Source organism: Oryzias melastigma, linkage group LG1 (assembly GCF_002922805.2).
Source record: "Oryzias melastigma strain HK-1 linkage group LG1, ASM292280v2, whole genome shotgun sequence".
Classification (NCBI taxonomy): domain Eukaryota; kingdom Metazoa; phylum Chordata; class Actinopteri; order Beloniformes; family Adrianichthyidae; genus Oryzias; species Oryzias melastigma.
Window position 1 is genome coordinate 31,418,406 of NC_050512.1, and position 12,378 is coordinate 31,430,783.

At 38.4% G+C, this 12,378-nt stretch overlaps 2 protein-coding genes across 5 annotated transcripts in view; one reads left to right on the forward strand and one right to left on the reverse strand.

Annotated features, from left to right (window-relative positions):
• The window catches only part of LOC112157183 (B-cell receptor CD22), an 821,740-nt gene that overhangs the window by 774,978 nt on the left and 34,384 nt on the right, over window positions 1–12,378 (forward strand). The gene's annotated exons all lie outside the window — the stretch shown is intronic.
• LOC112157188 (B-cell receptor CD22) lies at window positions 284–5,195 on the reverse strand. Of its 2 annotated transcripts, XM_024289797.2 has the most exons (9): window positions 4,912–5,195; window positions 4,619–4,822; window positions 3,381–3,635; window positions 3,040–3,294; window positions 2,681–2,944; window positions 1,774–1,855; window positions 1,620–1,671; window positions 1,120–1,301; window positions 284–1,038 (listed from the first exon to the last, which is right to left on the reverse strand). In XM_024289797.2, the coding sequence occupies exons 2-9, from the start codon at window positions 4,734–4,736 to the stop codon at window positions 951–953; spliced, it is 1,296 nt and encodes a 431-aa protein (XP_024145565.1). In that variant the 5' UTR covers window positions 4,737–4,822; window positions 4,912–5,195; the 3' UTR covers window positions 284–950. The 2 variants fall into 2 exon arrangements, with proteins under 2 accessions (XP_024145565.1, XP_036070059.1); XM_036214166.1 differs by having other exon boundaries at window positions 4,619–5,195.

Genomic DNA, 12,378 nt, shown 5'->3' on the forward strand with positions numbered 1-12,378 from the left:
ATTCTCACCTCAACACGTTTTGTGTTCACCATTTTTATTTGGCCATTTCACACAAGCAATAATTTTAAAAAAATGCATGAATTTTATATATCTGTATTAAAATGTGTGTTGCATAATGCCACGATATGACTGACTTTTAACATAATTTATATAGTAGATTCCGCCTCCTCCCCCACCTGTCCCCTTTTCATCACACACCTTTTGGTGCCTTCTCAGCCGACAGGAGCGCCAGAGCTGCAGGAGGCGCTAATTCGTGGGTGTCATTGAAAACATTAGCCCGCAGTTTTTTTTTTTTTTTTTTTTTAAATTGCCGCACCGGGCGACAGCCCAAACGACTCGATCCTAAACCCACTGCTGCTCCTTGAGATTTTGGAGGCAGCAGCTCCTCACACATCTCACGGTCTGTGTTAAAACTGAGCAGCTGTGCGGCGGTGTCCTGCAGCTTTCATCCAGTGGTAATGGAAAAAGTCAAATTATTTTGTCCAATGAGACAACAGTATTGTGATATTAGGCTTTATAACTAAAGTTGAATTGGAGGCGGGTGGCCAGACGATCTTAATAAGTTCAAGATTAACTGTGAGTGTTTTTAATTGAAAAATTACACATTTGTACCAAAAATGTTGATAAATTAATTAATTAATGACCAGTTAAATAATCTTTAAAAAGACACGTATTCTTTTTATAACACAAAACTGTTACACCATCATTTGGTTGCTATGATGCATTTATTCAGTTTCCTGCTAAATGAACCAAAGCGTAGCCCGCTGCAGTCGGTCTCCAGAGACGGTCCAGAATCCACTTTAGAGGACTCCCATCTGCTGTTATCACTAAAACTGCTGCATGTCATTCACTCTAAATGTAAATGAAAACATGTCGACAACATTGTTCTTTATATCCCGACGACCTCAACAATAACGGCTGAAGGTGAAGATGAATCTGATTTTCTTTTATCAGGAAGAGAGTTCAGTTTTGCTCTGAAGACATTTGTTGACGGTGCTGTAAAGAGCAACATCCTCTGAACTTTCAGCTCCTGATGTTCTGTAAGAAAAAGAACAAAAATGTTTCTTTAATCTGTCAGTTTCTAAAGAAAATAATCTGGTTTTCCTGCGAGTTTCTCACTTTTTCCCTTCAGCAGATTTCTTGAATACAACTGCAGAATATTCCACCGTGTTGTCCTCTGGACTCTGTCTGGGTTTGTGGTTCCTCCTGATGTTGGAGAAGTTGATGCTGCTGTAATGAAGCTCCAGCTGCTCATCTGCTGCTTCTGCTGATGGACCGTTGATGTCTGGACTCATGTTGACCTGCAGGATAAGAAGAATAAAAAAACTCACAAAAACTCACATCTTCCCAATCTGCACTTCAACTCAAGTTTATGAGGCTGTTTGCTGTAAAATAATTATCTTCCTTTTGAATCAGAATCTGTCTCTTGGGGAAATAAACATGGTTCAACCTCGTTTTTTTTTAAACGATAAATGGTTTTAGTTTTACTTAAAGATCTTATACCTGCTGTGGTTTGTTCATCTCTAAGTTATTTCTGCTAGATACAGACAGATATAGATCAACTCCATGTATCTCATTGTTGAAAGACGCCTCACAAATATAAAGTAAATCTTTCTGACCTGAGTTCTGTTGGCAGGTCTCTCCTTCTGCTCTGTGACACATCTGTTCTTTCTGGTTTTAATAGTCAAAAAAAGAGCAAAGTCAATTAGAGAAGCATAAATATAAACTTAAGTCCAAATGTTCCGGTGAATCAGGTATAAAATAGTTCTTTACCTGATCCAAAGGAAGACAGGGATGAAGACGAAAAGTAAAACAGCAAATGTGATCGTTGCAGCTGCTGCTGATTTCCGTGAACCTGAAAAGACAAAAGAAAACTCTTAAAACCTCGAGTCCCATCAACCTTTAGAGGAGTTGAGCTGTACGAGTTCTGCTGGTTCTTTGGGTCGTCCAGGTTCGTGAATTCACATCTTAAGGGGAGCACAGGTGTGTTTTGCTGTTCCCTTAAAGCTCGTAGAGCCGCTTAACAAGATGTTTGTGAAAAGGGAACATACCATTGTAGTCTGACTGGTCAGAGTATCTTAAAGTATTTGTTAGAATAACATAAGTTCTACATACTCATATCAAATAATGCTGTTGTACGGTGTCCTTACGTCACTCTAGCTGTTAGTAAGCTGTGAGAACTGTCCTCTTACTGAACGTCTGCAAACTCAGACGGATGGAGAGTCCAGGTGATACATCAGGACGTCCACACAAACTACATTCCTTATTTCTGACCGTCAGGCTGCAGTACGGAGCGCACATGAACAGCACTAACGGGCTCTTTGTGCCGTCTGTAGGATTTGAGGGGTTAAAAAAAGAAAAAATCCATACCACACGCCTGTGTCTCATCTACTTCACTCTTTCTTACACTTGTGTGGTGTATTCGTGTTCACTACACCCTGTCGCCTGCAGCACGCCCATAGATAAAACTTGCATGAACGTTTTCTCTCTATGGGTTTACCAAGCGGTCAACAACCTTCATAATTTGTGTTGGTCGCCTGGATTCATCTGTAAGGGCCGTTGAAGCTAAAGCCTTAGATGGATTAAGGGATGTTGTAATTTATAAAGATTATGTCAGCAGACACAAAGACAGATTTAGTTTCTTCAAAGAACCGTCAGTTTGTCCCAGAAATGAACCAACCTGCTTCTGTTTCAATCAGATGTAAACTGGACTGAATTCTTCCTCTTCTGTTCTCTGCTTCACAGTAATAAACTCCACTGAGTTCAGCTCTGAAGTCACTGATGGTCCAGTTTGGTCCAGATGCTTTTGGTGAGTCTTCATCCTTCTTGAACCAGGTGTAGTTAGCTGCTGGGTTAGCATCACTGCTGCAGGTCAGAGTCACTGAACTGCCCTCCAGGATTTTACCAGAGACATTCACTGACACTGAAGGAATCCTGGGAGAATCTGAGATTCAGGAAGAAACATAAAACAATAACTTTAATAAACTCTGTCAGTCAAAGAAAACAATATCCATTCTCTAATCTAAAGTCTACACTTACACTGAACATCCAGGAGCAGAGGAACCGAGCTGCTTTGTCCATGTTTGTTCTCAGACTTGCAGCTGTAATTCCCCGAGTCTTCAGACCTGATGGAGGAGAAATGAACTTCTTGTTCTGAGATCAGAGTTCTGTTGTCTTTGAACCAGGTGTAGCTAGCTGCTGGGTTAGCATCACTGCTGCAGGTCAGAGTCACTGAACTGTCCTCCAGGATCTCAGCAGAGGGATTCACTGAAACATTGGAGGTTTTTGGAGGATCTGGACATAAAAATTCAAGTTATTTATTGAAGGTCAAACATCAGGAAGATCTGAACGATTTATTCTGGTTCCTTTATTGAACTCACATTCCACATTTATGGAGACGTATTCAGATGCTGTTTTCCCGAGTTCATTCTCAGCTACACAGTGATATTTTCTAGAGTCAGAGCGATGGACGGACCCGAGGATCAGATGTGGACCTCCAGAGAGTAAACCTTGGTTGTTTTTGAACCAGGTGTAGCTAGCTGCTGGGTTAGCATCACAGCTGCAGGTCAGAGTCACTGAACTGTCCTCCAGGATCTCAGGAGGATTCATGGATACAGAAACAGACTTTGGAGCATCTGGAAGACAAAAGAAATGAATCTTATAGGTTCATAGACAGTAAATCAGTAGAAAAAGCTGAACTGTTAGAACTTTTAGAACATCTGAAAACATACATCTACGTACATACATGCATGTAAAGAGAGATACAACTAAAAGGTAAAATGACACAAAGGTGAGCCAAGGCAGCTTTAAACACCTTGTTATAGATTCTGTCTGTGAATCTTTATGTTAAATGCTGCTTGGTGGTCCTCAGTTCTTCAGGCTCATTCCATCAGCTTTATTTAAGAAATTAAGAAAAAAAACTCAAATGTTGGGGGGGTGGGAGTGGGGTGGGGGGGGTGGTTGGTTAAAGACCTCGGACACTACTATAAATTGGCGTGAGATGATCTTTGTTTCTTCTAGAAAGTGAGTGATTAACAAATTCATACATTCAATAAATGACTGTTTCTAAGTAAAAATAATGTGAATAAAATACATTTTGTCGACATTTAAATTTAGTTTAGGTTTTTAGATGCTCCGTAAAACATTTGTATTCTTGACATTATGTGGTCTAAAAGTGGATTTTACCCAAATAGTTAAGGATTTCTAAAAGTGATGAATACAACTGTTTCAGAGGTTCTGTGTTATTGATCAAACTGTTGAGTCTTCCACTGCAGATTAAAGTCTGATTTCTTGAGTTATTAGATTATTTTCTGTAAATATCATGACAAGATTTTCTATTCAAAAATACATTAGAAGTTTGGGTCAGTCCCAGTTTCATTTCTGATGATTCGTGGCTCTTCTTGATCTGGTTTACATGAACAATAGATCAACGTCCATTTGCTTGATTTATCAGATTATTTAATGTAAACAATATTCAGATTTTTTAATGAGATTATGGAAGTAACTTGGTTAAAAAATCTGATTTCTCAACAAAACTCATCTACAGTCATTGACACTTATGTATTTTCCAAAGTACAAAGACAAAAGAAGACAGAAGATGGAGGAGACATGAACTTACAGACTTCAGGTGAGCGCTGACCCTCATAAGAACAGGAGTAAGTGTCTTCAGGAGAAACAGGATTTCTGTAAGAATAAGAAGTTTCTCCCTGAACTTTCTCTCCGTTCTTGAACCACATGAAGGGAAAGTGAGCCGGAGGAAAACATCTGCTGCTACAAACTAGTCCCAGTCCAGAAGAAGACCGGATCACCTCCACATGAGGATCTGATAACAAAGAATCAGATCATAGAAAAATCTACTTTGATAACTGTAACTAAAATGTAGAATAAAGACAGGTTTGTGTTCATCTGTACCAACAACAGTGAGAGTTGTTCCAGGAAAATCTTTATTCCACCACCATATTACAAACCGATACTCGTCTGAATCACCGTCTGTCAGCTCTCTGATTGTCAGACTTGATCCATATTGATCAGTTTGGACTTGAAATCGTTCTTTTCTAGTGTTCTGGTCGAACGTCTGCTGACCACGAACACTGATCCAGGAACCTGATGAACTGGAGTATTGACTTTGGAAAGAACAATAAATGGTCACTGATGATCCTCTGAAGGCGCAGACGTTTCTTTTACTGTAAGACACTTTGTTGCATGAATCTCCATCAACACCTGGAAAACAAACATCAATAATTTCATCACATCAGACTTTCACTGTAGTAACTTTCTGTTTGTGTTAAATCAGGGATGTCAAACTAGTTTTAGTCCAGATGTTACAATTTTAACTAATTTGATCTAAAGTAGAGCTGTCAGGCAATTAAAATTTTTAATCGCGATTAATCGCATTTCCAGAGTTAACTCGCGATTAATCGCAAATTTACATGTGGCCTTTTTTTTAAGGAATAAATGTGTGGTTCGTGGAATTTAGCAGTTCTACATAAATTATGAAAACAAGAATGACAAAATTAATAGTTTTCATCAGAAATACTTTATTTTGTAACATTGTATTGAGATAAACTTTCTTAACAATAAAAGGCTGTAACATAAAATGCCTAACAAAAGCCCAAGTGCAAGTGAAGGGCATTTTAAATTCTAAACTTCGATCAACGTTCAGTAAAATAAAATAAAAAACATCAAAAATAACATTTCCATAACACTTTCATGTTCATTTTTTGTCAGGACCAAATCTTTTCCTCCTCTGCTGAACTACAGTAATAAATGAAATAGAGATTTATCATTTCCAATGAACTTTTGTTTTTTAAAACATTAAAGACTGAGAAAAGCGGGATACTCTGTGGATAGTTTGACAGTCTGTTACTGCCGCCGCGTTCTCTGGCTGCAGCTCGATGCAGCGACGTGTCCAGCGGAGCTCACGCCATGAATATGCCGGCAGACAGACCGCTATGCTGGGGCTGGATCACGCTTAAACCTCCAGAACATTTAAAACGTCCCCCGGTGCGCTTGCTGTTCGGAACGTCGGGGGTCCGCAGCTCTCGGGACGCGGCGCCGGACGTGAGCCGGTACCATCAGACGTGGTACTGGACGCGAACCGGAACCGGAGCCGGGTTAGGGTGCAGGAGCTCTCCAGGTCCTAGCGCCGGGCTGGTTCTAGCTCGCAGCTCGGTGGTTGGAGACCCGCCTGTGATCTAGTGAGAGCAGCCGGTGAGTTAAAGGACGATGAGGGACGCCCGCGCGCGGTATGGAAAGGCACGTATGAAAAAATCCCATTGACTGTAAAAATAATGGACTTATCGGACCCCCCATTATGTACAGTCTATGGAAAATCCGCGATTAATGCGTCAAAAAAATTGTCGGCGTCAAGCACGTGTCAGATTTGTCGCGTTTTTAACGCGACAAATCTGACAGCCCTAATCTAAAGAGATCGGATCAGTAAACTTATGACCTGAAGGTAACAATAAGTCCTAGTTTTAACTTTGTTTCTGTGTAAAGAAGAAGCATTTCATTTAAAATATATTTAGATTTGATTTTTCTGTTCTTTTAGAAAATATTTGATAAAGAACATGAGACTTTTGAAGAAAAAAAAAACTTTTTTAACATCACTCATTATGAATGTGTGAATCATAGCTGATTACAATGATTATGCACTGGCATTAAACATAATAATGATAATAAAATAAAAACTCAAACTACTTCTTCAGATTTCTATATCCTTCCTAATTAATTTATAATTGCACTTTTTAACATTTTATAAATGTAACTATTTTTGCAATTTTCTTCTATGATTTGTTGAAGGGATCCATATAAATTACATTTATTATTATAAATATTTAGTCACAAGTATGTGGAACTTTAAAACAGTCTTGCATGTTAAAATTAAAGAAACTCGTCAAGATTTAGAAAATTACTTCAAAATAATTCCCCACAACTGTGAAGTAGAAAAAAAAACTTGATTTCTATTCTTCTGTTTTTAACATTTATTGATGGATCAACATAAAAGCTTCAGTTCCTCCAAAGACCTCAGGAGGAAGTTTCCCTGAAGGAGTAAAACTCCAATGACTGAAGTCAAAGGACGAGATTATTCACATGTAATTGTCACAGGTTCAGTGTTAATACGTCAGGAAAAGGCACCAATGTGCATCTTGGCTCCACATAGTACATGTGTCCAACATGAATTTCTATCAGTTTCTGTGCTTGGCTGCACATAAATACACGTGAATAACATCAGTTAATTGATCAGATTTAATTCAGATCAATCCTTAGCTTCTTTTGGGTTGAAGAATTTATGACGACTCATAGGTTTATTTGTTCAACACAAACATGATAAAATAAAGTCTTATCAAGATCTCTGTGATTAGATGTAAGATGTAACTTTATCTTTATGTTAGTCTTATCCCAACCTTTGTGTTTGTGGAGTAACTAAATTGTTAACATTTTTATCTATACTTCAGATTCCAGGTCAAACATTTGACATCCTGATTTAAACAGAATCTGATTAGAATGAGACGTTAGTGAACTTACACACAACAGGAGCGTGGAAAGGCTCGTGTCCTCCAACAGCACAGGAAACACTTTCGCCGGTGTACAAGTAATCTGAGTACTTTTGTTGTGTTTGACCCGTGATTATTCTCCCATTTTTGTACCACACGAAGGAAGAAGGAGGAAGAACACAACGGCTGGAACACAACATCTCAAACCATCTACCTCCTGAGTACCAAGTCTTTGTCTGCACTTGGAGATCTGGAAATGCAGAGAAAATCAGAAACAGTCAACATGCAGCCCAGATTCTGGACAACATGAAACACAAACCAAACTTTGTTCCAAACAGAATAAAGAAATAAAAAAGTAAAATCAGAGAACTAGGAAATGTTGAAGTTTTCTCCACTAAATGAGTTCATTTAAAATGTGATGCTGCAGCAGGTCTTAAAATACTAGAACACAATCATGGTTACCATGGTTACCACAGTGAAGCATCTCCTCTTTTTTTTTTAACAGTTTCTGTCTGTGTTTAGACTAACTGAACAACCCATGAGTCTCCTCTAACTCTGTCCTCTGACTGGTGTTAACGTTTGCTTCATCAGCGTGTAATCATCTTCATCCAGATTCTCTCTGACCAGATCTCCAGGAAGACTTGAAGGTTCTGTCTTCAACATCTACCTCCTGCTACAATGAGTCTGGGTCAACACCAGGTTCTTCTGGACCATGTTCAAGTAAGACTTCCTTTCTCCATGAAGAGTTTGAGTTTACATCCACAGATCAGGATTATCAACCTACAGAAATTAACAGAATATTCCTGGATAATTTGGGATTAAAAACGAGAAAATCTTGATCACAAGAGATCTTGTGATCCATCAGGATCTAAAGTTTAAGATCATCTCCTGCATCCAGGATTTCTCCACTTTCTCTGAAGGATTTATTGTGGATGATGATCATTTTCAAATCAATCTCTTCTTCTGACAAAGTGGATCAAACATTTTAAGATCATTTAGTGAAAATGACAGAACCAGTATTTAAATACAGCTTGTGATTAAATGCATTATGTTACATTTACAATCTAAATAGAATATGTTTAGAATACAGTTCAACTCTTAAAGTCAAGCTTTACATTCTGCTTCTTTAAAGGATTTTAAACAAATTAAACCAAGTTGTCAGTGTAAGTCACCTCTCAGTTATGAGATCCCTACATGTTTCAGTTGCTGCTCTGCACGGATTTCTGGATGAATGCATGAAAATATGAAGAGTTTCTGAAACAGCCAAAGAGTTTTTCTGATGAATCAGGGAATCAGAGACAAGCCTGCAGCTTCCATGAGAGAGAGTGAAACCAAAAATGAAGAATTCTCCAAATGCAGCTCGATTGTTTTCAGATCATCTTAAAGGACAAAGCAGAACTTTCAGAATGTACTTCTTTATCCAGAAACTCTTAGATAGTCTTGTGGATTCATGAGAGAATTTAAAGATTTGAAAACCTTCTACATTTCAGTAAATTAAAATTTTGCTCTCCATTACTCAATCAGGATGTTGTTCAGCTGTTGCATCATCGTAAACACAGAAAGTTATCCCAGAGTCTGCTGTTCTGGACATAAAAGTGTCTGTGAGGTTTAAGGATGGAGCTCTGATATGAACCACAAACATCTGTTCACTCCACTATTGTAGAGACAGCTCACACTTATGCTCATCATTCATCTGATTCCTGACTTTAAAATGTTAACCAAGTCATTTGATAATTACAGGTAACACAAACTCCATCTTAAAATGAAGCTCTGCTGCAGGAAACCAGTCTGTTAGCAAGTGTGTTTGTAGAATCAGTTAATTATGAAAAAGTAATGTTTATGTCAAATTTTTGTATAAATGAAAAAAATACACATTTACCTGTTACAGTCAGAGTGACTCCAGGTGAACCACTGAAACTCCCACCATGTTTGTTCGTCTCAATCCTGAACTTGTATTTAGCTGAATCCATCAGTTTCAGATCAGAGATCCTCAGTAAACAGTTGTTTTTAGAGTGATATGTGATTCTGTCTGCATAGTCAGGATCTTCTCTGAGGTCCAGTAGTTCTTTGTTGTTCTTCCGTTTAGTAAACCAGAATGTTCTCTGAACAACAGTTTTCTTGTCTCCTATCCTGGGTGGGTATGAGTAGGTACAGGACATTTCCACTGTGGATCCTTCTAAAGCACAGATCTGTGTAGAGGAGTATTCCACTCTCCATGTTTGACTGTGAATCCCTGAAAAACATCAGAAACCAGAATCACTGAAGCAGAAAGAAAACATTGGAAACATTTTAGTTTCACTGCAGATGCTGCAAATGTTCTGATTGAAGACTGGAAAGTGTCTGTGGTTTCACTCAGATCTGCACCGACTCTTTAGGGCAAGCAGGTAGTCAAGGAGTCTGCTCCTGGGTGTGGAGAAGCAGGCCTTCTAAAAACCTGCAGATCGGAGCGGGAGGGTCGGCTGATCCACCTTATCAATGCCGTCTGCCAGCTCATTTGCAGCGCTGAAGCTCCGCGGGGAGAACCAGACCAGAGCTGAGAGTTCTGGTCTGCAAACGCAGTGATTGAAGGCAGCAGCACAAGGATCTACTAAAGAAAATTCTGATGACCCAGCATTCTAGTAGCATTTAAACACATCACAAAGTGATGCAGAAAAGTCTACTTCCCTTTTGAAGTTTTAAGCTGCACCAAAGAGTGAAACTGACTAAAGAAGACAACAAAGAGGAATCGTTCTAATTCACAAAATCCAGAAACAAGCAATTGCTCCAGAGTGAATTACTCCAGTCTAAATTAGAAAATCTTTCAAAAGCTTTCTAGAACTTTAAAGGTTTTCTCTACTTTCATTCATACTTTCATCTCAAGGTTTTTGTTGCAAATCTTTGTTGTGAAACTTTTGTTAAATTTCTATTTTACAAAAACATCTTCTGAAGCACTTTGGGAAAAACCATTCCAGGTGTTAAATAACAAACACAAAGACCACAGACATACGATACCTGTCAGACACAGAAGAAAGACGACAAATGTTGTCGCTGCTGCCGTCAAAGTCATGCTGCTCCTCTGCTCTGTTGTATCCCTCATGAAGGTCCGGCGTGTTTGAGGCTACTGGAGTAAAATAAAGTCTTTTAAACACTGAAGGACGTGGCTTCCGTTTCTTCTCTTCTGTGGTTTAAACTCTGTCCTGTCAGTAAAGTCGGTTATTTAAAGCTTTCTTTCCTCTTTTTGTTTCGTTACTATGCATGAATAGAGTTCAGCCTGTAATTCCCCAAAATACTGAAATACTTTGGGCTCAATATAAGTACTTCTAAAATAAATATGATCTTCAGTAATTGTGTCCATGTTTAGCAACATTTCTGCTGAAGCAGCTTCTAATGACTGAGTCCACACATGATACAGTTTACACACAGTGAACAGAGGAAAAGAGCTTCAAGAAACTGACTTTGATGAGATCTTCAGGAACTCTTTCCTTCAGGTTGTCTTTGGTTTCTATGGTTACCTCTTTAGCAGATTGCACATTACTGCCCCCTACAGATAAAGGTTAGAATGAACACACACACCCCCACACAACTTTAAATTACAGCGGCTTGAAATTAACTACACATGCAAATCATTAAAAAGTAAGCACAAATATTCTGATAAATCCTCAAAACCATTTATGCACAAATCAAATGTGAGACTCTTTTCACATCTCCAAGTTGTGTGTGTACGTGATGCATTTAAATGTACTGTATGTGTTACAAATCCAGAACCACACACACACACACAAATGGAATGAGACTATTTTCTCTCCATATTTCCGGGTTCTCCGGCTCGTGGAGGGTCGTAGAGAGGAGCGGCTGAGAGCGCAGATCTTACAGTTTCCACTTCAACTGAACGTACCATTGTCATGTGTTGTGTAAGAAAACACTTTTAATGATCACTGTATATCTACTTGTAGACACAGGAATACTATAAAAGTAAGATTTGTTATTACTATTATTTTATTTCTCTTTGTTTAAATAGGCCTATTTTTTTATTTTTGAGGAATTTTCCGGTAAAAAAATTGGGATTTTTTTTAGATGTAGCCTATATATAACATGTTACACTCAGTTTCAACGTCAGCAAAGGTGAAATCTGTCCCCTAATATCCAACAGAATGATGCTAATCACCTATTCATGTTTCTCAGTTTGCTTCCAATATTGCAGTTTGTGGCATTCAAGCTCGTGCTTGTTTCACTTAACTAGCACACCTTTATTCATTTTCTGATGTGATCACCAATATTCAACTGAACACTGAAGTGGACATTAATGAGCGCTGGCTATCTCAAACAATGACACATGTCACCCCTGACGTCTTCTGTGGCAAAATCAGAAAAAAATAAATAAAAAACATCAAAGTGAACGCTACAGTCTCACTTAACACTCACACTGGTCAAACATTTAACTTATCGTCTTTTTATTATACAAGTGTCAAAGATGTTCTTCAGCGTTGGCCATCCATTTATTATAATGTTCTGAACAAAAGTCCAACTGGATAATTATCAGATTATATCTGCCTTCTTTGTGGCCCATCAAAGCAAAACATTAAATGTGGGATCTTATGAATACAATTACTAACAAATATATATATACACACACACTTTTTTTTTTAAATAAAACATTAGATTTACGCCTCTAAAAAATGGGGTGCTGTGTCAAATCCAGCAGCTAGTGGTTACTATCTGTGACGAGTTTAGCTGCTGCTGTCATTTAAAGAGAAATTGACTAATGGAAAATAAAGTTATCAAATGTGTATTTTTCTACACAACATTAATAAAACATCAGCGGATGGACTGCTCTGTAGAAGTGTTGTTGTTGGCTCTTAAAAGAGCCGTTGTTGTTGTTCCTGCAGCGGTCAGAGTCTAAGCT

Excerpts from the sequence above, each read along its gene's own strand:
- LOC112157188 (XM_024289797.2), bottom strand. The coding sequence starts at position 4,736 with ATGTGGTTCAAGAACGGAGAGAAAGTTCAGGGAGAAACTTCTTATTCT. Across the intron at positions 3,295-3,380 it reads CGTCTCCATAAATGTGGAAT|ATCCTCCAAAAACCTCCAAT; the intron begins GTGAGTTCAATA and ends TTTTATGTCCAG. Across the intron at positions 1,856-2,680 it reads TCTGATTGAAACAGAAGCAG|GTTCACGGAAATCAGCAGCA; the intron begins GTTGGTTCATTT and ends TTGTCTTTTCAG.